At 32.0% G+C, this 27,050-nt stretch overlaps 1 protein-coding gene across 6 annotated transcripts; it reads right to left on the bottom strand.

Moving 5' to 3' along the window:
• Window positions 1–61: 61 nt before the first annotated feature.
• On the bottom strand, window positions 62–22,522 carry LOC123691173 (TOX high mobility group box family member 3-like). Of its 6 annotated transcripts, none has more exons than XM_045635447.1 (14): window positions 22,348–22,501; window positions 6,808–6,882; window positions 6,507–6,635; window positions 6,000–6,109; window positions 5,686–5,902; window positions 5,270–5,347; window positions 4,966–5,096; window positions 4,744–4,879; window positions 4,593–4,673; window positions 3,126–3,398; window positions 2,551–2,781; window positions 2,039–2,317; window positions 1,572–1,690; window positions 62–1,409 (listed from the first exon to the last, which is right to left on the bottom strand). In XM_045635447.1, exons 1-14 carry the CDS (start codon window positions 22,411–22,413, stop codon window positions 1,340–1,342), a joined length of 1,995 nt encoding a protein of 664 aa, XP_045491403.1. In that variant the 5' UTR covers window positions 22,414–22,501; the 3' UTR covers window positions 62–1,339. The 6 variants fall into 6 exon arrangements, with proteins under 6 accessions (XP_045491403.1, XP_045491404.1, XP_045491406.1 ...); XM_045635448.1 differs by lacking the exon at window positions 22,348–22,501 and adding an exon at window positions 13,348–13,651; XM_045635450.1 differs by lacking the exon at window positions 1,572–1,690 and having other exon boundaries at window positions 22,348–22,522.
• Window positions 22,523–27,050: the final 4,528 nt, after the last annotated feature.

Raw genomic sequence — 27,050 nt, forward strand, 5'->3', positions numbered from 1 at the left:
TGTTGCGTTATGGGTGCAAGGGATAGGGATGTCTAGGGATTCAATGCATAAAATACAAAAATTGCTTAAGAAATTTTAATGAAGTTCTAGTTATATAATTTATACATTGTAATTTTACATTTTAATAAAGATAATTTCCACTTACTAAGTGAACTAACGGGACTACTTAGGCGAAACACAACACGATGTATCGTGAGCAGTCCTAGAATATTGCTATCACTGCAAATATTTATTTACATTCTTTGTTTAATTATCAATGTACAGTAATAAAACAATACCTTAAACATATCATTGCTTTGAATATAAATGACATTTTGGTCCAGCTAAAACCTATGCTAAGCACAACTCCTAGAGGAATGAGTAAATATTGCCACCGTGTACATAGGATTATAATTATCATAGTCAATTTACAAGAAATAACTACTAAATGTATAAAGAATGCATTATTTTTAATGTCATGCTATTTTTGATACATCACTTATTTAGTCCAATGTTAAACATCTCTATAATATTCTACAATTCAAATCTAACTTCACATAACATTGCGATAATGCTTTTATTTCACATAGGAGTTCACCTATATTTTATATTAATCGCGACATGTTTAAGTCGAAATTTTGTATTGTTGGCCTAATAACACTTAAAAACTATACTTTAAAACTAAGTATCTTAATGTTATTTAAGGCAAAAATGTAACTTGTGAATATCAATTAAACATGATTTTTGAATAAGAGATTCTACCTATTAAAATAAAACAATATTATAACTTACATTTAACTTAACAAGGTAATGTACTTAAATGTCAAGATTACATTATTAACAAATGACTGAGAATAAAAAAATATGAATTTATGTTATCACTAGTCACAATTACATTAATAATTAATTTATCTATGATGCAACCAATAGTGGACTACACTGATATTATTTGGACTTTCAAAATACCATCTCTTTAGATTTATTGACAAGATAAATTACAAGTTCAAGTTACTAAACTTTTCATTTTGATTTTTTGGAAGAATTAATTTTTAAAGTATAATATGTAAATTTCATGTATTTGTTGTGTTCGTTCATAGATCTTATCAACCTATTTAATAGTTATTCACAGAACTACATATGGCTAAGAGCTAAATTACAACATAAAAAGTATAAAAAACATTTGTTTTATCTGACTACTTTATACAAAACAAAACAATACTGATAACTTCGAGGTATAATTTAAAACATAACAATCTGTTTGACAAAATGATTTTATTTTGTCATTGTATTACATAATGTTGTAATGTTAAAAACATATAAAATATACTCCCTTAATACGATTAATTTTGTGATATGCATTTTACTTCACGGCAGAAAAATTTTGCATTTGGTTGTTCGTGTTTGATGCGACCCAAGAGCTGAAGACATCTCTGAAAACAAACAAATATAATTCATTAGAAAAAAGTTAAGATTTAAATAAAATAATACATATAACAATCAGTTATAGACCTAATAAAAAAATGTATCTAATTGATTAATCTACAAATACATTATACATATTTAAGTTGTAAAGTTGAATCGAGACAAGTTACCTGCAATGGCTGACTACACATTCATTAGAGCAATATTCATTTTCCCATTCACTGTTGGCAATGGCAGGATTGGTGCAGCCTTGCCTTACACAAGATGTTGTTGTATTTGTTTCACTTTGCTGCAAATAACGTTTTGAATTTAATTTACTATTTTATATTTTCCAAATTTATATTTTTTTATTGTTACATAGAGAATAGCAATAGGGAGATTTGCTGTAGTCATTATTTATATTTCTACATAAAATTCTATTAAATAAGATAATGTATTTGTAATATATTTCTCTCAAAATGTAATGTAATATGAGTAGTTGTATTATAATTATATCAAAGTTTATCCAATTAATTTTAATGAATTAAAAAGTACACAGTAGTAAAAACGCCATGTCTTTCTTGTCTAGTATATTTAACAGCATGCAGCATAATTATTATTTGTTTAACAAAAGTGATAATTATCTATTTGAAATTACCTCCGTTGATTGTTGTGGAATACCGGAAGCAGCATTATTGTTGTTTGTATGAGGTTCACTTTTTATTGCTTGGTTCTGTGCTTGCTGTTGCTGCGGTGACTGTTGTTGATGTAATTGTTGTTGCTGCTGTTGCTGATGGTGTTGTTGCTGTTGTTGCTGATGTAGTTGTTGCTGCTGTTGCTGGTGTTGCTGTGGGTTCTGATTTTGTTGTTGCTGTGTTTGTTGGTGGTTCTGTTGGGGCTGTTGCTGGTACTGCTGGACTTGATGTGCTTGCTGCATCTACATAAGAAATTCAATATTCAATAATGTCATACATACTTTATTAAGTCAATTAAGAATGCTGTTACGACAATAATAATTCCATTAGTGACAATAATCAATCTATACAAACTTATAAAGAAATCATAATGATTAACAAGTTAATAATGATTGTGACATTTATTGTATGCAAATTTAGCATGTGCTAATTTGTTCAAATAAAAATTCCATTTTCAATATACACTAAGTTTTACCTGCTGACTGTGATGATATTGCATAGCTGCATGCACATTAGCCATTGGAGGTGACTGAGATTGCACTTGTCTGTAGTTAGGCGGGGACAGTCCCGCATTTGCTGCGTAATTAGGGGGAGATTGGGTAGGTTGGTAGTTCCGAGGGGACTGCTGAGTCATGTTTGGTTGACAGTTTTGTGGGGACGCAGCTGGATTCACTTGATAGTTTTGAGGTGGCTGCCCAGGTACACCCTAAAAGGAAATTGTTTGAATGAATGAATATTCCTTAGTGTTCACATGCAATAACAAAAAAGGTTATAATATGTATTACAAGGCACAAAATTGAACACTAGGTAATCTTGTTTTGTGGCCTTATTATATGGGTCTTGAGAATGTATACTTGTTGAAATATTATTTGTTTATTTGTAGAAAAACACTAATGTCCACTAAATATGTACAACAGTGTTAGTGAAGCAGCAAAACCTGACTTTAATGACAATTGACAAGCACATAAAAAAAATAAAAAAGTAAAAAAAAAAATGTATCAACAAATAAGAATAGTCGGTAATAATAACGTTCATAAAATTTTAACATACTTGGTATGATTGGCCTGGATGTCCTATGTTTCCTTGATAGTTTTGAGGTGATTGTTGAGGATTATTCGGGTAGCCCTGAGGTTGTTGTCCAGCGTATGTAGTTTGGGGCTGCCCACCAGGATAGTTTTGTGGAGAATATCCTTGAGGAGTCGCATTAGGTACAAAGCCTTGAGGTGAATGGCCATTACCGTATCCTTGGCCCTGATAATAATTTCCGTAATTGGTATTTGTATTATTATGATTAAACATCACTTGATTGTCTTGTTCTGATCCCTATAACAAAAAAAAAAAACAAGATTGTGAATCAAGTTTGTATTCAAGTGTGCAAAGCTTAAACAAAGAGCTTTCGACGCATTGTTGCGTTAGTAATTTGCGTGGATAAATGATAATTCCGACATAACTGTTAATAAAACGTACTATATCAAAGTCGTCTGGATTGAAATACATCGTGTAATCAATTTTATTTCAGAAAGTAAAGTATGAAAAATGAAAATTTAGTTTAGTCCGACTTTACTCTTTGGTCCGACTCAAATATCGGCATTTCACTAACGTCAGTCGTCAAGTGAGCAAGTGACATTGACATTTAGAGAGCTTTAAGTTTGTTACCAGAGAGTATAGAGTACTGTAAAGTTGCCAGATTTAAAATATTTTTTTATATATATTATTTGATTTTATGAGTTGTAAATTTTTGCATTGCAATATTTTTTGCCGCATGATCATGAGGCGAAATATTGATTTCGTTTAGGTGCATTTAAATATTATTTTTGACTATTCGCGTGACGATATTATGTTCGACGAAACCAAACGAAACATACGTACATAATTATTATGTCGAGTGTGGACGCGAACCAAGAAGCGAACCACACTCCAAAGTCATTGATACATTCGGTGCCTTTTCGTAACGGTTTACGATGCATTTACATCAAACGAACATAGAGCTAGAGCAAGAACATTGTTTGGTGATCAGGTGAACGAAAACTCGTATTCAGTGTTGTTCAGTATTGAACATTGAATAGAGACTTAGAATCTTTTCAAAGAATTTGACATAGTGGGGTTAGAATGAGTGTTTGATGTAAACACACTAAAATAAAATAGAATAAAACAAACATTAATAACATTAACCAAATGAATCACTTAGCAGTTTGTTCAATGATTAAGCACGAACTTTATATAGATCATCCATTGATTTATGTATTTTGTCATGGTTTTTAAATTGTTCAAGTATATTTGTGTCCTTAGCGTGAATACTCAAAAAGTTAATGTAATTCATATCTCTTCTTCTTTTTTTACACTGTATTATCTTTGTAACTCCCCCACATCTCCCTTTTTTATTTTTTAAGTGGGGAAATCTTAAAAAGATACCCACGGCCTGGGCTGATGGGCTGGCCCTTTATGATTGTTTGTGTTATACACTTGATAAATAAATAACACACAAGTTTTATTCACAGATAATTTTATGATATTTACCTTTGACACTAGGCTGGCTCTATATGCTGCTAAAGCTTTCAAATACTCTTTTTTGGCTACTTCTGTTTTTTGCTTGTAAACCTGCAAACAATAATTATTTTTAAATGAATAATACTGAAACTTAGGCCAAAAAAAATTTCAAAATACTTACACTTTTATGTTCAGAATCTAATCCATCCCACATTGATGCAACAATCTTAGAAACTTCACCAAAGCTTGCATTTGGATTTTGACCCTTAATAGCAGCTTGTGTGTCGCGAAAAAATAAGGCATATGCTGAAACTGGCCTACAACAAAACAGATATATGTTTAACTTGTAACAGATAATTCTTATTATAATATGTATACTTGAATGAAAAAAAGTAGCACATACTTCTGTGGTTCATTTGGATCCCGTTTCTTTTTTTTCTTTTGTACTTTTGGCTTTTTCTGCATTTGGCCACGATTGATTCCATTATCCATAGGTTCAGGTGAAGACCTTTTTACTCCCATTGTCATATTCATCTATAGAAAATATACATAATGTTAGGAACACTATTAAAGATTAAAGAATATATTCCGAATTGATGTATTTGATTAATCATAGGAATAAATTTGATAATTCATTGGCAAACACACAAAAGGGATTCAAGTACTGACATAGATATAGATACTAAACTAGAAAAATTTGCCTATACCTGATGAAGCGCAGTTTGTTGCTGCCGGCTCGCTGAGCAATAATGTATAGGCAGAAGGCTTTCCGCATCACCAGGCAACTACCAACAAACAACCAATTCATTAGATTTAACTACACTTACATACCATAATCTCTAATTACTCGTGTATATGCCAATGAACTATATTATCAATTAATACAAACTAGTCACTTAGTACAATTTTAAATAGTCTAAAACTCTATAATAAGTGTTGTTAGATCGTAAATTTTGAAATAAAATTGATTATGGTTCTTTTATTATTTGAACACGATAAAATTATACATTCATTAAGTAGTTTGAAACTTAACTGCTAACAAATAAACTATTTCATATCATTAAAATCATTTATTAATAAAACTGAAAGCTAATATAATTATATCATTAAATGTTGAAAGTACCTGAGAATGTTGTGATGGTACACTGTCATCAGAGTCATCACTAGTGGTGCCAGGTGGAGAGGCTCTTTGAGGGGAACCATATACTGGAGCCTGCTGCGTGGGTGTGCTAGGGGTTGGTGGGCCACTCATTACTTGGGTTGGTTGCAACATTAATAGCTGTTGTTGACCTCCTGGCTGCTGCTGAATCATATAATTCCCGGAAGGCGCTACAGCACCACTGCGAGAAAAGATATTACTGTTAGATATTATGTAAAATCTTAATTATTAATCCCGGTCAAATTAGGTATATCACGCTTTCAGAAGATTCCATTTACCTGTGAGTTGTTACAGGCGTGTGCGGTTCTTGCAAATATAATGGTTGTTGATAAGACGGTGCACCGCCCGGCGGAGCTAGACCATCTTGAGCAGGATTCATCATACCAACCTTCAATGATAAGATATAGTTATCATGGTAATTTCGTATTTAAAAAGTTCTTACAGATATTTAACAAAAAATAAAGGAAAATTTAAATTCAATGAATATGTACAAAAACAACTACATTTTTATCATTAGGGACATTGACAACTGACAAATGACAAGTGACAATTTTAACATTTGTTTTTTTCTTATTCATTCGTGGTTTTTTTTTTTAAACCATCAGTGACGTCTGTCAAAAAGGCATGGGACGAGATTCAGTCAAATTGGGACATAGCGCGAAGTGGCTTTTATTACTTTGTACCAAGATCTAATCTTTGTACCCAGTGTACCTAATATATTTTATGAGTATATTGAAGGTACGTACTTTACTTATGTTTTTTCGTATTTTTCTTTTATCACATACCTGAGGTGCAGCATGGTGCATTTGTGTATACTGTATGTGGGAATTCTGTGCACCTCCATTATTTGCGTGTTGTCCATGTATCAGTGGTATATCAAACTCTTCATCGCCAAAGGATGGTGTGTGAAATGTCTGTGAGAATTAAAGATAAGTAAATAAAACTTCGTTATTTTCCCTTTTCTTCGTTAGTTTAGCACGTACAAATTTATATTTTCTTTTTGATGCATTACTTTAAATCTACACAGATTACCAAAATGGGTAAAAACAAATAATTGGTATTAGAGAAAAAAAAATCATAACGTACTTGGTCACTCATGGCGTACAGACCAGCTTTGGCGCTGCGGGTATTTGATAATGAGGCGTCGATAGTTTCAGTCCGCTGTAAAAAATAAAACACAATTCAACAATGTTTTAGGATCAATCCTTGATCAATCAATAAATTGCTTTACAGTAATAGACCGGGAGATACTGACACAAAATTTCGAGTCATTTGTAACAGGATGGCGGTTCTACAGGGGTCTTAGTACGCAATGACAAAAAGAAAAACGATGGTGTGAACGCTGGTACCGGCGGCTTAGTCGCGTGGGCGTTAGTCGAACTCGTCGGAAAATAGCGAAAGTGTCAGTATCTCCCGGTCTATAACTAATGGTACGGGAGCTAGCAACGTTTTAAAAAAAGTCATTTTAGTATAGTTGGGTTTTTGATATACTGTTTCTCTTGCTATTTCGGTTAGAGTCCGGGCTGTCTGGCTGGCGGTAGTCAACCACTACCTACCGCGTTTATTAGTGCGCACAGGAAAATATACTTAACTTTAAAGTCATTTATTAACGCGTAATTTTTAATCTTTTGCCCTTAGATAGATTCATCAGACATAATTTTTTTATTGCAAGACGTTTTTTTCGTTGTTAAAATAGGTGCCATACGCAATTTTTTTATTTCAAAATAACTAAAATGTCATCAATTAAGGATATTTTCCTGTGCAGATAAGATGCGCACTAATAAACGCAACAACTGCGGCCAGCCAAACAGCCCGAACTCTAACCGAAATAGCAAGAGGAAGAGTATATCAAAGAACCAACTATACTAAAATTCTCTCTTGTCAATATTCTAGGAGGTAGCAACGTTGACAAGTGAGCATTTTAGTATAGTTGGTTCTTTGATATGCTGTTCCTCTTGCTATTTCGGTTACAGTCCGGGCTGTCTGGCTGGCCGCAGTGGTTGCGTTTATTAGTGCGCATCTTATCTGCACAGGAAAATATCCTTAATTTAAAGTCATTTTTTAACGCGTAATTTTTAATCTTTTGCCTTTAGATAGATCCATTAGACATACATTTTTTATTGCAAGACGTTTTTTTCGTTGTTAAATAGGTGCCAGACGCAATTTTTATTTCAAAATAATTAAAATATCATCGAAATAAGTGAAATTCCATCAACATGAGTCCCAGTGAAGGATAAGTAATCACTGTGTTACTTATACTATATATAATATTCACTTTACTATTTACAGTTTTTTGCAACAATCTACCATATCGCCTCCTTTTTCCCAACGAACCTCAAATAGGACGTTAATGTAAACTTGATAAAAACCAAATATCATCAAGAAATTAAAGACTTTTTAACGGATTTTAAACGCGATTTATTCATTGTATTATTTTCCCAAGTCTTTAATTTCAAAATGTTTAATACTCGCGTAAAACAAAACACTAGAAAATACAAATATCATCAAATTCATATTTATACCCAAAAGTGTAATAAATATGAAACCATCTATTAAAAATATTAGTTTACTAATTATTCAATATAAGTATTAAAAAAGGATAATATAATATAAATAATAAAGTTATTACTTACCTTTTAAGCGGACTCATGTTGATGTAATTTCACTTATTTCGATGACATTTTAGTTATTTTGAAATAAAAATTGCGTATGGCACCTATTTTACAACGAAAAAAACGTCTTGCAATAAAAAAATTATGTCTGATGGATCTATCTAAAGGCAAAAGATTAAAAAATGACTTTAAATTAAGGATATTTTCCTGTGCAGATAAGATGCGCACTAATAAACGCAACCACTGCGGCCAGCCAGACAGCCCGGACTCTAACCGAAATAGCAAGAGAAACAGTATATCAAAAACCCAACTATACTAAAATGACTTTTTTTTAAACGTTGCTAGCTCCCGTACTACAACGTTGCTACTTCCTATACCATAATAAAAAATATCAAATTGCACTGTAAGTGGTAATTTTATGTGTTTAAATTAAGTTGAATACTTTTTTATTTAACGCATTAGGTACATATTGGAATTGTTTTATAAGTTTTGTTTTCAATTTTCCATCACATTCTGAAAAATTACCTTAATACAAATTGTTTTGAGTTTTGAAGTGAAACTTCTTTATCAGGGTTGGAAAAAAACACTAGTTTGCACTAGTCTTGTACATGCACACATTTTTTTTATATCAATGCCTTGCTTGTAGCTATTTTTTCATCATGTTATGTCATCATGAGTTATATTAAAATTTTCTTAAGAAAAAAAGCCTAATCATAATCCGTTGCCAAGTTTTAAAGATCTAAGCATACTTACATATTACACACATACATACATTATACGCGAGACACGACTTTGTTTTAAAAGCTTATAAAATATATATAATATAGTCCGTTTTATAACATGGGGGTGGGGTAACATTTACTGTGATATAGGTACCTAATTCTGTACCTATAAGACTAGCTTTCCCCCGTGACTTCTCCAAGAACTGTGCAATTCACTGATGAAATCAGAATAAACATTGAATAGATTGTAGTAGGTAGGTACTAAGGTACCACAGATAATATGCATTTTATTATCTACCATAATTATCTACCGAAATAAGTATGTATTTTTATTACCTACGATTTTTTACTAGGTATGTAGGTACCATGCTGTAGTAGTGTATTAGGTTTAGACTTTAGAGTTTATCGCGAATAGACGGACAAAAATCTGCAGTGGTTTTTGGTGGACTTTGTTTCTAGCAAAGTTTTGTAATACCTACATAATATGTTTGTAAGTAGTGATCAACTGACCCTGTATAACTGGATTATTGTTACTAGTAATTTAATTTGATCTTGTAAATTCAATATCTACGTATCGAAAAATGACTGATGTTTTTAGGATATAATTCAGTCGATATATTTAATTAAATATTGTTATGTTGTCAAAAGTGATGTTTTGGATATCTTTATCCGAGGATAGTACGTATCCGTACTGAAATAAATTATTAATTTTTAAGTATTTACTACAGGTCGATGCATTACATTCTATGCCTTGAAATATTCGATTTTACACCTGTCCAACCGTCCAAGCAAAGATAAACCGGTTCATTAAATGGGCCCTAAATCGTAAACGTTAATTTTTACAAAAAAGTTTACCTACGGGATGAAAAATGCTGTATTTTCTACAAAAAAAGGTCTATATAATTTTTGCCCTTAGATGGATAGTTTCCGAGATATCACCCAAAAATAAGCTTACGAGCGTAGCTCCATTGGTATAAGTTACTCCTTATAACATCAGCTATATGCTATATGTCAATTGTCAGTGAAAGTCCGGTCAATATCGGTCCAGCCGTACCAAAGATTAGCCGGAACCAACAGACAGACAGACAAAAATTGTAAAAAAAAGACGTGTGGCACTCGGGGACTGCCGCGGTAAAGCTATTGCATAGCATGCCTTTAAGCCACACCTCCGTGCACGTCGGAGTGGGGAGCGTGAGGTTTTTTCGTTACGGAATTTCTGGATTCGGTCCCCGCGCTCAAAGCCCGCGATAGAAGCTATGCAATAGCTTAAAAACTATTTCGGTATTTGTGCATTGAGAAAATAAAGATCTGTATCCACTATCCGTTTTTAACTTGTGTCTATTGAAACTAAATGTCCGCGGATATACATTTAACGACCCGGCACATCACTAGTTGAACTATGTCCTATATTAAAATTTGATCTACAATTAAAATATCTATCAAGAAAATAGCTTTTCTTCGTTCCTGACCTTCGTTCCTAGTCAGTTGCTAGTTTACAAACCAACATCAAACTAACTGTGATTACTGCGCAACAACATCGTTAACTTTCGACGTGATACTTAAGATCAATTTTATAAAATTATTCAGCAATTATGTGTTATAGCAAAAACGATTTATCTATTTAAATTGAAGGCCTAAAATAATAGTCGATCTACAACCAAGGCACTTAAAATAATTAAGTGTACATAACATAATGCATTATATTATAAAGGTTTATAATAGATTACAAAGTAAACTAAAGTCGCTTTACATCATCGTACGTATTATCTTTCTAGAGGTTTCATGAAATGAATCAATAAACTTTTCAATATTGGTAACAAGCGCTATATTATGGATAATATTGTAATTATATAGGGTAATTTTTAAAAGATCAGACTGTACTTCAGAGAAATATTTCTCATTTATCTATTTATAAAACTATATTATTAACTTTATTTAATATTTTGGACTTATATCCATGTCGAGTATTTCCGCAAAACACTACCTATAATACAAGTAGATAGTTCATTATAATATTATGATAGCTTATTAATTCTTTATTTGAATAATGATATTCATTGATCTTTTATATTGCATTTAAAAATATTGTATCGTTATTATGGGCTTATGAATTATGATAAATAAATATGTAAATACAACGATTGTATGATTGATGAAATGTATGATTTTTTTAAACAACATTAGTTGTATATACATAATTAAATCGCAATAAGTTATATTATAAGTATGGCAATAATGTTAATTCCACTTCCACGTGGCAACAATTAAAATTATCGAAGTTTCAAAAATCAATTGATCAGTATTGTGTAGCGTGTACTGGTTTGACGGCAAGTTGGTCTCATTCTCCTCAGACCGGTTTGTGGCACACCGGCTGCTGCGGACCCAATGGATCTGAACATTACATACCACTATCGAGTAAGTGAAAGGACACGTTAATTGCTATATATGATATACGATTTTGCAATAAACTATTTCGATCGAGCCGAAACATTCATGCTTAGGTGCCTACTCGAAATTTAGGATTTGCATTTGATACATTTTTATATGTTTTTTTTATAAATTTTAAACTGTATTAGTAAATATTTAGACTAAACCATTAATTTAACTAATATCAGTGTATTTTAAATCATTATAATTGTTTTACATTCATCGTTTACCGATCTATTTTAATTAAAAAATTATTATTATAACGAAGCATCCATAATGATTGTGTTTCTAATATGTTTTTAGAGCGTGGAAAGTAGAAAGTTTTAAAAAGTAGGTAGCTTTAATAAACATCGAAAAGTGACTTTATATTACTTATATTAAAAAGTAAAGTAAACATATTGGACATTTTGGATTTTCTGAATTAGGTAGGTAAATACGACGCATAAATATTGTAAATACATAAGAAATAGACTTACACATACAGAATACAGATATTAGGTAGGTACGAGATTTAAAACAATTCATTAAAGTATTCCTTTCTTTTATAGTCGGTACCTATATTACATTTTTAAACGCTTACCTACTTGTTGTTAAAAAAATCCACGCATGACTTTCAATTCGGAAAACATGTAGGTAATTGAACTATAATAAATATAACAATTAGGTAAAATAATATTTGATTACGTAAATATACATACAAAGAAGGATATTAAAACTTTCGGATTTAATAAGCCTATAAAAGTAAGTACTCTCACATAATATCTACTATCGATGTAGAGTTGTGTCAGCTATTTAGAACATAATTGTAACGGTCAATGACCCCATTTAATTCTTCCCACTAAAATAGCGTTAAATCAATTGATGTTAATACAATTGGAATGCATTTCTCAACATAGCTTGTCTACAAATTTGAGGGTGAATTCAAATAGAACATAAAAAATACGAGCAGGTGAATGTTTCAGATCACGTATAAAAAATGTAGAGTCAAAGTCGACCCAGCGCTTTGTTTACTTTTTTTCTTTATATTTTTGTAGAGCTATTGGTTATGATTGTTTATTTAGGTATTTCTTTGAATTTAGATTGTTATAGAAATAGAATATACCAAAACAAACTGAAGTTAGTGTGTATTGTAGACCATAAATTTGTATGTAATTTTTATAAAATAGAAAATAGAGTTTTGAAAAAAATCCTTTATAATAATATTATGAATATGTGAATGAGATTTTCTTTGTATAATTATTGAAATTAGCAATAACTCGTGTTTGAAATTAGCAATAACAATAGTGGATTATATTTAAAGATAGAGAAATTTGGGCCCCGTAGAGCCCCGCATAATAGGGGTAAAGCGGGGCAAAAATAAAAATAAAATATTTTATGGACGCATAGTAAGTTAGAAGATACTTATTCATAATGAAACTCATAAATATATCATAGTATTATATAAATTCTTATCTTTATATCACAGGGTATCTCTGTCCCAGTTTGTGCCTACTCTGATAATATTTTATCATACCTATTTTGTATTTAATTAGCAGTATTTCTAATATTTATATATTTGAAGATATGAGAAATATAATAATAAAGCGACATAATAAAGTATAAGCATGTATATTGTATATATGTATTTAAGCATGCAAAGATTCAAATAACGTAGGTACTTAAATATTTCACATCTGCAGACTTCATTTTTTTTTAATAGAATATATTACATATATTAAATGTTCATACATTATATGTTAATGATAATGAAAGTGACGTACAATTACATGGAATGGTTAATACATATTATTAAATTATTGCGATAACACAATACTAGAACGTATTAAGTATAATAGAATGCATATACAACCGCCACGTATACTTACTTCATTCATAAAGAACGCTTAAATCCAATTATTTACGTAGGTAGTCCGGCTTCATTAAGATTTGATAAAAAAATTGAGGAAGTAAAATTGAAATAATTCCAATTTTAATTGATAGAGCACTTTAATTCCACAGTACACAGTTCATTGTATAGTTCGAGTTCACATCAAATGTAGGTTCACAAAATGACATTGGGCAATATTTACTTTTCTTGAAATATTATCGAAATCAGCGGAAAACATTTACGGAGTTATGTGTGATGCGCTAGACACACGTGCGAACCGCGCGGGAAGACTGCGTGGCGTTCAGACCGCGAGCTGCGGTGGGGCGCTGGCCGCGTCGCTCCGCGCGTAATCTTGAGCCACCCGCTGTAGTACCCGTGCCCGCCGTCATATGCCGATGGCGCTAATATAGTCTTCATAACGTTTTCGAAGCACTTTAAACTTGCCTCTGTAAATTGTACGGTTAAAAAATAACCTGACAAACAATTTTACTTCTTTTGAATATATGTATCTAATGGACCAAACAGCTATAAATCTCATATAAGAACAAAACGTTTTGCTCGTATAAGAACAAATAAAAACTCTAACATTTTTAAGGCATTTGGAGGCAAGTTTTTCTATTATACAAGGACAATACATCTATTATTACTTCGAGACTGCATCATTATGTACTTGAGAATGTATATTACTTTTTATTATTTATAATACATAGGTCTGTTGAAATAAATATGACTTGGAATAGACTCTACATTAGCGGCTCCAAAAGTTATTTCAATCATAATGATCTAAGTTAAATTTAGTTGTCTGAATTTTATTTCAGTAAAATATTATAAATAATTTTATGATAACATAATATATAGAAGATAATCAATTTGAATGTTACATCACACGTGTACATCTCATCACAATACTATTATGTAGGTATATAGCAGATAGCTCATTACAAGCTATTTTCGTATAAATTCCAATGTTTAATTTTTATAGTTTTCATTATACGTTATTATTGGTGGTAAGCTGTACTCAGTCTGGTTCTGTATAATTTTTGGTACAAAAATATTTTTTTTTAATTAGGTATCATCGGAAATGTTGTATTACATATGTAGAGTTTTTCAATAACTTCATTTGTCAAATTATTCTTAAAATAAATAAATAAATAAATAAATAAATATTATAGGACATTATTACACAAATCGACCTAGTCCCACAGTAAGCTCAATTAAGGCTTGTGTTGTGGGTACTAGGCGACGATAAATATAATATTTAATAAATACATATATAGATAATAACACCCAGACCCAAGAACAAATAATTGAGTTCATCACACAAATATTTGCCCTGACCGGGGATCGAACCCGGGACCGTCGCGCGTCGGCTCAGTAGGCAGTTACTTTACCACTGCGCCAACCGCGTCGTCACGTTGATTACGTTTACTTCGTAAAAACGAAGTAAACGTAATCAATACTTAACAGTAATAAGAAGGTTTAAAAAATCATCCAAAGTGTGTACAAAGTTTGTATTGTCCATTTAACTTTGAATCGCTGGTTTTGGTGACCTTGGTTTCTACCACAGATACAGATAATATAATATGATAGTAGTTTCTACTAAAATAAACCATTTATTGATTTTGATTCTAGTCATCTTACACTTTAAGGTAAGATAAAAAATAAAAATGATGTACCAATTTTTGACTCTACATTGAAATATGTATGAACAGAGAATATTATTTAACGATTTTTCTTTATTAAATAGGTACCTACCTATTTTTTTTTTGTTTTTGAATTGCTTGAAAATCGAAGCTATCAAAAATCCTGTATTTAAACGCTGGTGATTTTAAGAGACATAATTTTTATGTGAAAACATAGAGCTCGCTCGCTAGAAATTTTAAAAATAAATATCACATAATTTCCCGACACCTAGTAGTATAAAAATTACTAGAATAAATAGACTAATTAAAAATTAGTAGATTTCAAGCATATTTTATACTTATTTTATAATGTCTACTCGACGCGACGTGGTGCTCCATATTAAAGGTTTTTTTTTTAATTTTCTCAACATCATAATGTGATCCCTCAGATCCTTTGCTTTGTCATTTAAAAAAGACAAAAGAGAAATAATTTTCCAAAATTGAATCTTATAATGGTAATGATGTTGATGTCACATTCAACACAATTGTCGATCAGTGTATTTTGCAATTGAACGTGTTTCCTCTCTGTTGTCCTCTGTTTTTTGGAGTGCTCTTTTGTGGTACTGGTGATTATTTCTTTTCTCGTAGGAAATATGATGTAAATCCCACCAAAAATATAAATGAAAAAATTGGACCCGAGTTCAATTGTTGACTTAATTTGCCAAAAAAGAAATGAGATCTAAATGTGTGCCAAGTTCTGTAGACAGTCCAGAAATTTATTTACAAAGATCTATTAAGTTTTTAGGTGAACTGAAAACTCAATTATTTTATTTTCCCTTAGAGAACAACGTTTATTCTAAAATATGATTTTTTTTTTTTAAATTATATAATTATTTTCACAAAGCAAACAACTAATGACCTATTGAACCTCGTAATTTGACTTGGCTAGTTTTTAGAACCTCACAAAATATAAACAGAATATAACACAAAATATAAGAAGAAGAACTATCCTCAATCCTCATATCATCAAGCTAAGACCAACAGGAGCGGAGCCACGAGGGTGAAACCGCGGAGCGCAGCTAATATAATATAATATGTAGAACTTAGAAGGTGTGGTGTAATGAATAGATAACAACATGTTAATTACAGGTAGAGCACATAGTGGCAGTTTTGAAAAATTAATTTTGTGTTAAGAAAAGTTCGTCGATTTTAAGATATCCAACATTTCCAAAATACAGAAAAATAAACTCTTTGCTTCTCTTTCCGGCGGTAAGATTCCAAATATTAACTACTTTTTCTACCTGTTTGCTATTATAATATTAAACCATAATTTCAAGAAGTCCATTTGTACAATGTACATTATGTAGTTCTTTATAAACAAAGATGTAACTCAAATTTCATATTTCGCTAATTTTTCTTATTAAGTTTAATCTAACTTCCGAAATTCCGATATAATTTGTGTTGTATTTTCAGCATTAATTACATTCCCATTAAATTACTTATGCAATGAGTTGAAAGCCAGATTATTAAAGAAAAAATCTTATTTAATAACTGCGCTAAGAGAAGATTACAATTTAAAAAATATCGATTATTCAATTTAATTTTACAAAAGGTGTACAAACTCGCCCTTCAGCTCTAGCTGCTGCTTAGGTACATTATTATACTTATTAAATTAATATACTTATTACATTATTAAACTATAATATCTAATTATTTTTTTTCAAACAACCTAGTGTTATGTCAAACGGTGACTTATTAAAAAAAGTGCCGAACTTACGCACCGAGGGTTTCGTAAAAATCTGTTTTGTTTATATTTAGATTTTTGTAACTGTAAATTTAACTGTTTGTTCAAGGGTTTGATCCCCTTGCGAATGTCGAAAATTTGCTGTATCTTTTGATTGCTTTATTTATATTATATTATTTTATACTAGCTTACTGCCCGCGGCTTCGCCCGCTTTCTCTAAAACGATTTGAGATTTAAATTAACCTATCTCTCAAGTTGGATCGAACTGCACATGGTGTGCGAATTTTATTATAATCGGTTAAGGGGAGTCCTTTCAGCGAAGCGGAGTAAAATTGGTTTGCAAGATCAAATTTTTCATGTATTTGCAATTATATGACGCTTCTAGAAAAAATAATCAATACACTTCAAGATATTTCCTAAAAAGTGTGCTAATTTGTTACACAACCACGTGTATTTTGGTCGATCATATAAAATCATAAAAATAGGCTAAAATAAAGATCGAAAACGAATTATTTATTAATGAAATTTCTGATTTTGGAAATAATTTTTATATAAGGATATGTATTTTGATGTACTGCAGAAAACGTGCTAAATTTTGGTTTTCTACTGAAGCCCTGTAATTATTAAATACATATTATATCTCAGAACTTAACGTTGCCCAGCGTTTTCTTTACAAACCGCGCTGCCCGCTACCCCGCCAGTCCTGATCAGGCGCTTGCTAACGTAGGACCTGTGTCAAATTATCTCCGCTCGATTTTACGTTTTGAGTAACGATAAATTATTGAAAATGGGTAACAAAACAAACAAAATTCGGAAGAAAGCAGTGTCAGTATCAAAAAAAAGAGTAAACTATAAGAAACGGTATGTAAATTGAGTAATATGATAAAAACGTAGTTACTTGATGACACAGAATAAAAATATCAGTTGGTCATAAAGTTTCACCTCGTATGCTTTTATTTCAAAACGATAAAAGCTGCGTTACTGTGAAATAAGAGTTTAGTTTATAATAATTTGTTTTATATATATAATACTAGTGGTCCGCCCCGGCTTCGCCCGTGGTACATATTTCGCAATAAAAGGTAGCCTATGCCCTTTTTCGGGTATCAAAATATCTCTATACCAAATTTCATGCAAATTGGTTCAGTAGTTTAGGCGTGATTGAGTAACAGACAGACAGACAGAGTTACGTTCGCATTTATAATATTAGTATGGATTATTATTACGTAATTGGTGTATTATTTGCATAATTTTGGGGTATTATTATTAATTACAGTTGTTTATTTTAAGGAAAAAAACAATAATGATTATTAGTTAAAAAATAATTGATAATAGTCAAATAATAATGATTATTGACTTATAATAATTATTAATCACTACAGTAAAAGTTCCTTATTGGCGGGGTATATGTTCCATAAAATATATGCCTCGAATACAGAAACCGTAATTATTATATGGGATTATAGGTTCTACGTTATACGTTCCTAGGTGACGATTGAGATTTTTTTCGTGTCTCATTTTTTTTAGTTGACATTATAAACTAGGAAGAGTGCAGTAGACGTTACTCGATCACAATTTTTGTAACGAATGTGAAAGACGAAACAATAAAACACGCAAAGCGGCTTTTACTATAAACGGAACTACATTTAAAAATGTACTTTATTTATTGAGTTATAAGGTTGCTTCCATTCTGTTTGCTCCTTCTATGTCTCGTTTCAGCACCATACTATGCCTGATTAAATAAATAGATATTAGATAATAAATACAAGGGGAAGTGGGAGGCGGACACGCGCAGGCTCGCTCGCGCACCCTTCGCACACCTTACTGCCGCCACGTGATCGTAGTGATGTGACTTGACCAACGCTGTACTCGATAGTTTACAAGAAAAACTATATTTTAACATATTAATATTTGACTTTAATATTAAAACTCTTTTAAAAATATATTAAAAATAATTTTGTGTTGTGTTTTGTATCATACACTTTCTAATATTATGAATGCGAATGTATTATAGTGTAAATGTAAAGTATGTAATGTTACGATATTATATTTTAACTGCTAAATTGATTTTTGAAGGTTTTGGTAGGTATAGAATTGATATATATTTATATTGTTTATTATTTCATTTTAAATTATTAATTAATTCTTATTTTTATTTAACATTAAATACTATTATTATTTGATTTATTATTAAAAAATAGTACTAAACCCGATCTTTTATTTTCTTAATTTTAATAGTTAAGAAGTCCACACGTTTTTTCAGATATTTCAATTATACATTTTTTTTAAACTACTTATAATTAATAGAAGACTTTACATTATTATTTAAAATTACATATATTTATACTTTCTTCATACATTTCTTCTTTAATAACATATTGAACAATATATTTTCTTATGTTACATATTTATTTACATAACTTATCGATAGCTCAACACGCAATTGATACCTACCCATCCCTATTTGTCACACACACATTTATATAGTATCTATAGCTCATCTGCCTTCGATGCGCACTAAGCAATTTGTGCAATACACGCGCTCTATACTATTCTAATATTATAATACTCTAAGCTTCTACTGGTAGCAGCAAGTAATATTTATTAGTTACACCAAGTACTTCCTTTATGTTGTGCTAATTAATAAATTCCTAGTACCTACTTATCTCAGTTTATAAAGTTGTAAATGCTTACTTTATTTACTTTTATATTTACAATCTGACACAAACACTTTTACATTGCTTACATAATAAAAATTGATCACAATTTACTTTTGATATATTTTACACTGTGGCATAGCGCACGTTACGAAAAACAAACGACGCGAGGAGCGCGAGGAGCGCGAGTCACGCGAACGGCCCCCCACACTTCACATCCTAAAATCTTGCCTCGCGTTGAAATACCTCGCGTTAAGTGGTTTAGGAGTCCATTGAGGACAAACATTGTGACACGAGATTTATATATATTAAGATGTTTATATTGACGTATAATTTTGATTTTTTTCACAGCTTCAAGGAACGGTACTTAGACCTAAGTATTCAATAATATATACGCATTTCAGTTTGATAGCTCCACGCGCTCCTGTGAAAAAGGACCTTGACGGACGGGTAGATCATTTTTCCATTTGATGGTTCGGATCCTAATTAATGAGAAATACCAATAGATTAATAAAAATATATATCATTAATCATAATATCATAATTATCATAGTTTTTAGTTATATTGATAAATTATAAACGTTGATAACCGAGTTCCAACGCGACAGTCTACGGATTCAAACTCAAACTCAAACATTTATTTATTCAATTAGACTTATTTTAGAAGCACTTTCGAATCGACATTAGGTACATATTTTTAACACTTACCACCGATTCGGAAAGCAGTATCTATGGAGAAGAACCGACAAGAAACTCCATTGTTGCTCTTTTAAAATTGTCAATATTACAATTCAATTTTACTGTTTACATAATATGTTACTTATATCTAACTACATAATACATTCTAATATTATAAATGCGAAAGTAACTCTATCTGTATTTCTATTACTCAATCACGCCTATACTACTGAACCAATTTGCATGAAATTTGGTATAGAGATATTTTGATACCCGGCTACTTTTTAATAGGTTTTATCCCGCAAATCCCACGGGAACGGAAACTATGCGGGTTTTTTTTGACTGCGCGGGCCCGGGCGAAGCCGCGGGTTGAAAGCTAGTATTACATAAATTTACAGTTATACTATTCTGTTTACGGATTTCTTTAAGCCGAGATATAAGGTCAGTAATTGATCGACAATTGAATAAAATAAATAGTAGCAATGTTTGTAATGTGACTTTAGACACAACCAATTACGAGTTATTATCGGTTGTGTTATCTATTTATATTCTAACCGCCCACGTAAATAGGTAAGTGGTTATATTTAGTTTAACATGAATAATTATATTATGTTTTCCAAAACGGTAAAACTAGGTTGGTAGTTGGCCCTCAGCAATGATTAGTGGAATTACTTAGACACAATGGTAGCGAAAATAGTCAGCTTTCATCTGATGAACATTTTTTATATAATACTAGCTTTCCACCCGCATAGGTTAAAGAAAACATAGTTAGCGTTACCGTGGGATTTCCGGGATAAAATCTATCCTATGTCTTTTCTCGGGTCTCAACTTTTATCTCTGTACCAAATTTCTTCAAAATGTTATATAAATGCGACGTAGAGACAGACCGGCGGACAGAAACTTTTGCATGTATAATATCAATTAATAGGGATATACAATACAATACTTTATTTAGGGTTAAAAATGTAAGTTTAATGCCAGTAGAATTTCCTATTTATATATTGTCTAGGAGCTTTCATTGAATTATATTTCTTATATAAATGTATTTTTTCTTTAAATATTTTACTTAGGTAACTTTATAATCATTAGCAAACAAAAATTGTGCCAATTTTTAGATCGCTCTTGTATTTTACAGGCTACAAACAACCGTGTCATTAACCGTCAAGTTCTATGTTTTCTACAATTATAATTTTTAGATGCATTCGTTTCTTTTTAATTAAGAACATATTATAAAGTGATTAAGAATTTTAGTCATATCAATAAATTCTTTATTTCTTAACTTTCTTATTAATTCCTTCTGGAAATTAATTAATTCTTCCTCGCGTTAAAAACGTTTTGGAAATTATTTTGTTCGTGAAGAACTTACCAAGTTACCACCATGTATAGTATGTCGTAGCTCCATAGTTAGGTACACGCTGAAAATACCGAGGGGTATTCTTGCTCCGCCTTGCCCAATTAATATTTTTACATATTATATGAAATAAATATCCTAAAAGTATATGTGTTATATAACATTTATAAACAAGGACTCTTCACTAGCTTCGATATATTATGTCATTTATTGCACAGTGGCGAAATGTTTAAAATAATATAACATTATAGATACATATTAATGTGTAAGTATGGAACAATTAGGTAATAATAATAATTTATCATATAAAATGTCTTAATTTAATATATAATAAAAAAACAAGACATTTCTTGGTTATTTGTTTATACTGAAACGACTTAACAAAAATCTTATACATATTATTTTATTTTTATGCTCTAGATTCAGACGGGTGAACACGGGACAAGCGGCTAGTAACTGATAAAAATCTTCTGCTACAGAAAAGCGATATCTGAATATGTACTTACTTACTAGTGTTTTGGAAAAAAATGAGATATTTCGGTGTTTTATTGTCACTTTGAACAAAAATATACAAGCAAATTAGATTTCTGTTATCGCAATGTTTATATATATAACCGGATCTTGTATTAGTTGTACAGGAGATCAGGTTTAGAATTATTTATTTACTTCATCATAAGGGAATTTAGTTGTAGGATTCAGAAGTGTTTTTAGTGCGATACATCGTACTAAAACATCATAGATGGCTCTATGATGTTTAATTTGTCGCTCATAAAAGCAGCGTTAAGCAGTAATATTAAGTCTAAAATACAGCTGAAAAATAGATAGAAAACCGTGATGAAGAATATTAAGCTTTCTTAAATTATTCGAATGATATAATTTTGTTTTTTTTCTCATATTTCATATTACACCGTATGAAGAGCTTAAAAGGCTATGGAGATTGGAGACTTACCTTATACATATTGTATATTTTGTACGTGTGTTCACGATCATCCCCAGACGTTTGAATAGGTTCCATACTGTGCTATTAACAGTATGGGACACTGAAATTATTGTGCTACGGTCCATTTACTTTATATTAACTAATTTACAAACTTTAAATTGAAGTAAAGTGTATTAAAAGTAATAACATAAATATAGAACTAATTGTAGCTATGAAATTAGTGGTAATTAATACTTTTATTAGAATAATGAATGAGATAAAATGAAGTAGCAGATCACTGTAACAACTTTTATGGCGGTAGTCAAGGAAGCCGGCATCGAAGTGTAATCCGTTGTAATTATGTATTATCAATGGAAAAGGTGCGTAAGGCGAGGTGTAACCGTCAACAGGCAAGCGACGAGCACGTGGCCAATACGGGTTGCACGGAACCCGATGCGGCGGGACACTTGCGAATTCGCGAGGGAGCAACCGCCGGAAACCGAGGTGTACCAGGGCTCCTCGAGTACAGAGAAGTGGCGGCCCGCGGCACGCCCGCTCCGCACCCCGCACCCCCCACGCCCCGAGCCCCGCATGCACTCCGAAGCCTCCACGCCACCGCTCACCCCGCATTCTATACTCGCCTTAATCGCAAATTAAACTTCCAGTAATGTTTTCTGTTAAGCTTAGAGCTTAATTTGATGTCATTCATTACGTTGGATTAGGAAATTGCGTAACTGATTACTTACATTATATTTATATCCAGTTAATATAGTGAACGTATATCGTTTACTCGGTTAAAGCATTTCATGAAATATTAAACATACTTTTAACTTGAATTGCTTTATGTATTTTCGATTATAATAACACAGAAGTGACCATATGTAAGTATAAATTGCATTAATATTGCGATCATTGACTATATACCGCATAAAATGCACTTATAATAATGATATTACAGGAAATCCCTACGCCAGACAACAAGGGTGGCATACCCAGACATGCCATAATTGTTTGTGTTCAAAGCATACGCATTGCAATCAATTGACCCGTCCATCCCCTTATCGGTGCCCTCGCTTTATTGTCTGCAAAATTTTAAACGAGTATATTTTTTATTAGAAGAGGTTTATCTAATAAAATACTTTACTTTTAGTTTATGTATCATTTATCATATCATTTAGATATGATATAATGATAAATAAAAATCAAAAGTCAACGATCTGGCTCACTCATTATGGTAGAATAGACTTTCTAAAACATTGGTCGTTTGACGTTTCTAAGAGAGATTATAATATATTTCAATACATTCAGGTTTAAGTAGCTCAAGGTTTGAGTCCGTTTCATTGCAATGCATTTTTAAATTTTTGGCATTATTGTTGGAATTTATAAGCAATAAACATTTTATAATGGTTAATAGTTATTTGGATTGACATTTTACGGACTCCAATTTGCAAAGGTAATGTTGTTTTTATGTTATAGGAAGAAGTCAATACATATTGTGTATGTTAACTGAATGTGAATCTTCATACTTAGTACTTTATATCCAACACATTCACAATTTTGACGACCTTATAACTAAGTGGCAGGAATTCAATGAGAATATACGATTTGAGATTAATGGAGTGGGTCATCAAACGCTTCTTCATATTTGAAATTTATGTGAGTCGTGCAAGTCGGTGCATATATGTACGTCAGTATAATAGATTCTGAACATATGTAAAGAAGGCCAGATAAGGTGTTCCCATGTTTCGTCCAAGCACATCAAGCAAGAGGCCGTTGGTCTTCTGACCTCTTTAAGCGATGTATTGGTTGTTTTGAGTGGGTCGGTCTATTTGTGGTGACAGGAGAAGCGTGGGTGCCGCGTGTACTGAGCTGGAGTGGCAATGACCTTGACACTAAGCGAGTGGCCTTGGGTAGCACGTGGCGGCTGACACCCGCTGTCTGTTGTCGGAACGCCGCCGCCGCCTTTCCCAAGGGAGCCTGATGTGGATACGCCTTGCAAACTTTTCTAATAGATATCGAATCCGATGAAGGATTTATTTCTCATGGTATTGTTCTATGGTTCGATTGTTCGTCGACTGATGATAGTAGACATTTTATTTAATTTGAATCTTATGATATTTAAATCCTCAATCGTCAAATGTTGTAATGTGTGCTGTGAGAAAATTGACAACTCTACCTAAGCTCTACCTAGATTGAAGAGCATTGAATATACGAGTAAGTAGTACAGTTGTATATAGAAAGACAAATAGTTCGTTGGTCTTCCTATTCCATAAACAATAAAATACAAAACATATAAATTACCTATATAATATATACAAGGTACACCGATATTAATCGAATTTAAATAAAATGTAAAGAATTCTTCCATACTGGTTGTTTAATACTTACTTATTATTTTGAATAAAAATTAGATTTGCGTTTTTTTTTTATAATTGAAAAATTGCAAGGAATATCCATTCTATGATATTGTGTGAATGGGTGCGATTCAGAGCCGGCGACGTGCGGCAGCGTGTCGAGTGCGGTCGCCGCGGGGCGAGCAGTAGCCGCCCGATACGTTTACGAGCCGGCACTAACTTTAAGTGACCCCGCCCGCACTCGTGCGCTACACTGCTTGTATTTCCTCTCAATGAAAATAAGGAAACGACCTTTTATCTCCGTATGACTGATCATTGTTGAGCTTTAACGGGGAATCCCCTAAATGGGGTCTCCTTTACCTGAAAGTTGTCAGCTATTGTGTTACACCGAGGCCGAGGCTCTCAAGAGGTTATCAGTAATACAAGACAGTTTACCTTGGGGTCAAGGTCTTTGGCAGGCATTCGTACAATTTGGGTATTAATGCTTTGATGTTTTCTCAATAAGAAGATTTGTTTATCTGTAAAATAAAGATCTTCGGAGAAATGTGTTAAACAAACGTACTAAGAAATAAGTAAAGTAAACTGCGAAGTATCTGCCATCAACAATCCTGATACAGCCGTGCATGCTTTAAAAGGGTATGGTGATTAAGCAGTTATTTCATTGAGTAAGTGTAAACCCACTGTAAAGGCAGTTTGTCTGCTTATCAGCTGTCAAAGAATGCGTATGTCGTAGCACGTAGCGGGCGGTGCGTCGCGTGGCGTGGGCTTGCCGTCGGCTCTGAATGAATGAACGTGCCAACGTTGCTTTTTATCGTCGCTTTGTTAAATGTGACTCCAAACACCTGTGAACTTTATTTGTTTGTTTACGTCATCAAATTGCATGTAGTGAAACATACGTAAATAATAATAATTAATTATACTTAATGTAAAACAATTAAAAACACGCTTAAACTCATGAAAATATTGTATTGTCACCGATTCTTTATAAGTCTGCAATGTTTGAATTAAATCTCTCCGATTAAAGTGGGTCAAAATCGAGTCTAAAGGAGTTGGTTACATTCAAACATACAAGTAAAACTAAGTACCTGTAATAAAAGCGTGTCAAAGTATCGCATTATTATTAGGTAATTTACTCGAGATAAAAAGCAAAGTTAAATTCATTTGTGCCCAACGAGTAACACCATTATATTGTATTGGTATATACTTATGTATATCAGTTTGTAGTTATCTAGTTTTATAAATTTCAGGATACAGTATGTGATATTGAGTAACACCATTATATTGTATTGGTATATACTTATGTATATCAGTTTGTAGTTATCTAGTTTTATAAATTTCAGGATACAGTATGTGATATTTTTTTAAATTCATTTTTCTGAAAATGAGAGGTACATTGAGTCTTCGAATCAGATGAAATGAACGGCCGTTTCCAGTAACGCTTGGGTGCCATGATCATTGATCTTTTTAACTCGTTGTTGAGTCTTCCTGAAAAGGCCATACTTATTTATGGGATCTACTGACGTAAAGGCCACCGCCACCTCAATTATCATATTTTCATTTCACAATATGGCTCAGATAATCCTTGACAGCTCCTCCAGTCCATCAGTCCTTCATTGAAGTCGGATATTGTTCACGTTATACTCTGGTGACTCATTGGGAAGCTTCTATAGCTTTGAGCATAAGCTCGGTTGTTCTGCTTGTTAAAATATATCTAAATAACAACAATTTCCTTGTCAGTAAATATAAAGTTTATGTTACTTATCTTATTGTACCGCGTATGAAATTCTTTTGACATTTCCACACTATTCGTTTTTAAATTATCAGTTAATGACCAAGATAATAGCAGTTGTGAGGAGCTCAGACTTCAATGCTTAAAAGCGATAAGTCAGGAGCGTGTAGGAAATAAATAGATTTTTCTATAAACTGCGCATGTTGGTCAAACCACCACTGCTCGAAACGGTGAAGAGACGTCGTAAGGAAACCGACGTGCAGAAGAATCAAAAAAAGTTCGCCGACATGTGATATCTACCAACTCGCACTTGGTCAGCGTGGCCGATTATGACCTGAATCTTCGTATTAAGCTCGTGTTCCTGCATTGGGAACATAATGGGCTGATGATGATGATGAAACTCTTGCAGGTTTCAATAAAAACGCGACATGGTGCTATAGTTATCAATTCCCCGACATAAAATCTTTTGATTTCGGACATTAGATATTACCTACTTTGAATTACATATTTCTTTCACTGCTTTGATTGCCCTTTTCGTACGAACATTTGTTTGGACGGATAGATCTTTTTTCTGTTTTTTATAATATATTATACATTCGTATCTTATTATCAAATCCAAATACAAAATCTAATTCGTCTTAAAAAAACAG

This window comes from Colias croceus, chromosome 4, assembly GCF_905220415.1.
Source record: "Colias croceus chromosome 4, ilColCroc2.1".
Taxonomy (NCBI): Eukaryota; Metazoa; Arthropoda; class Insecta; order Lepidoptera; family Pieridae; genus Colias; species Colias croceus.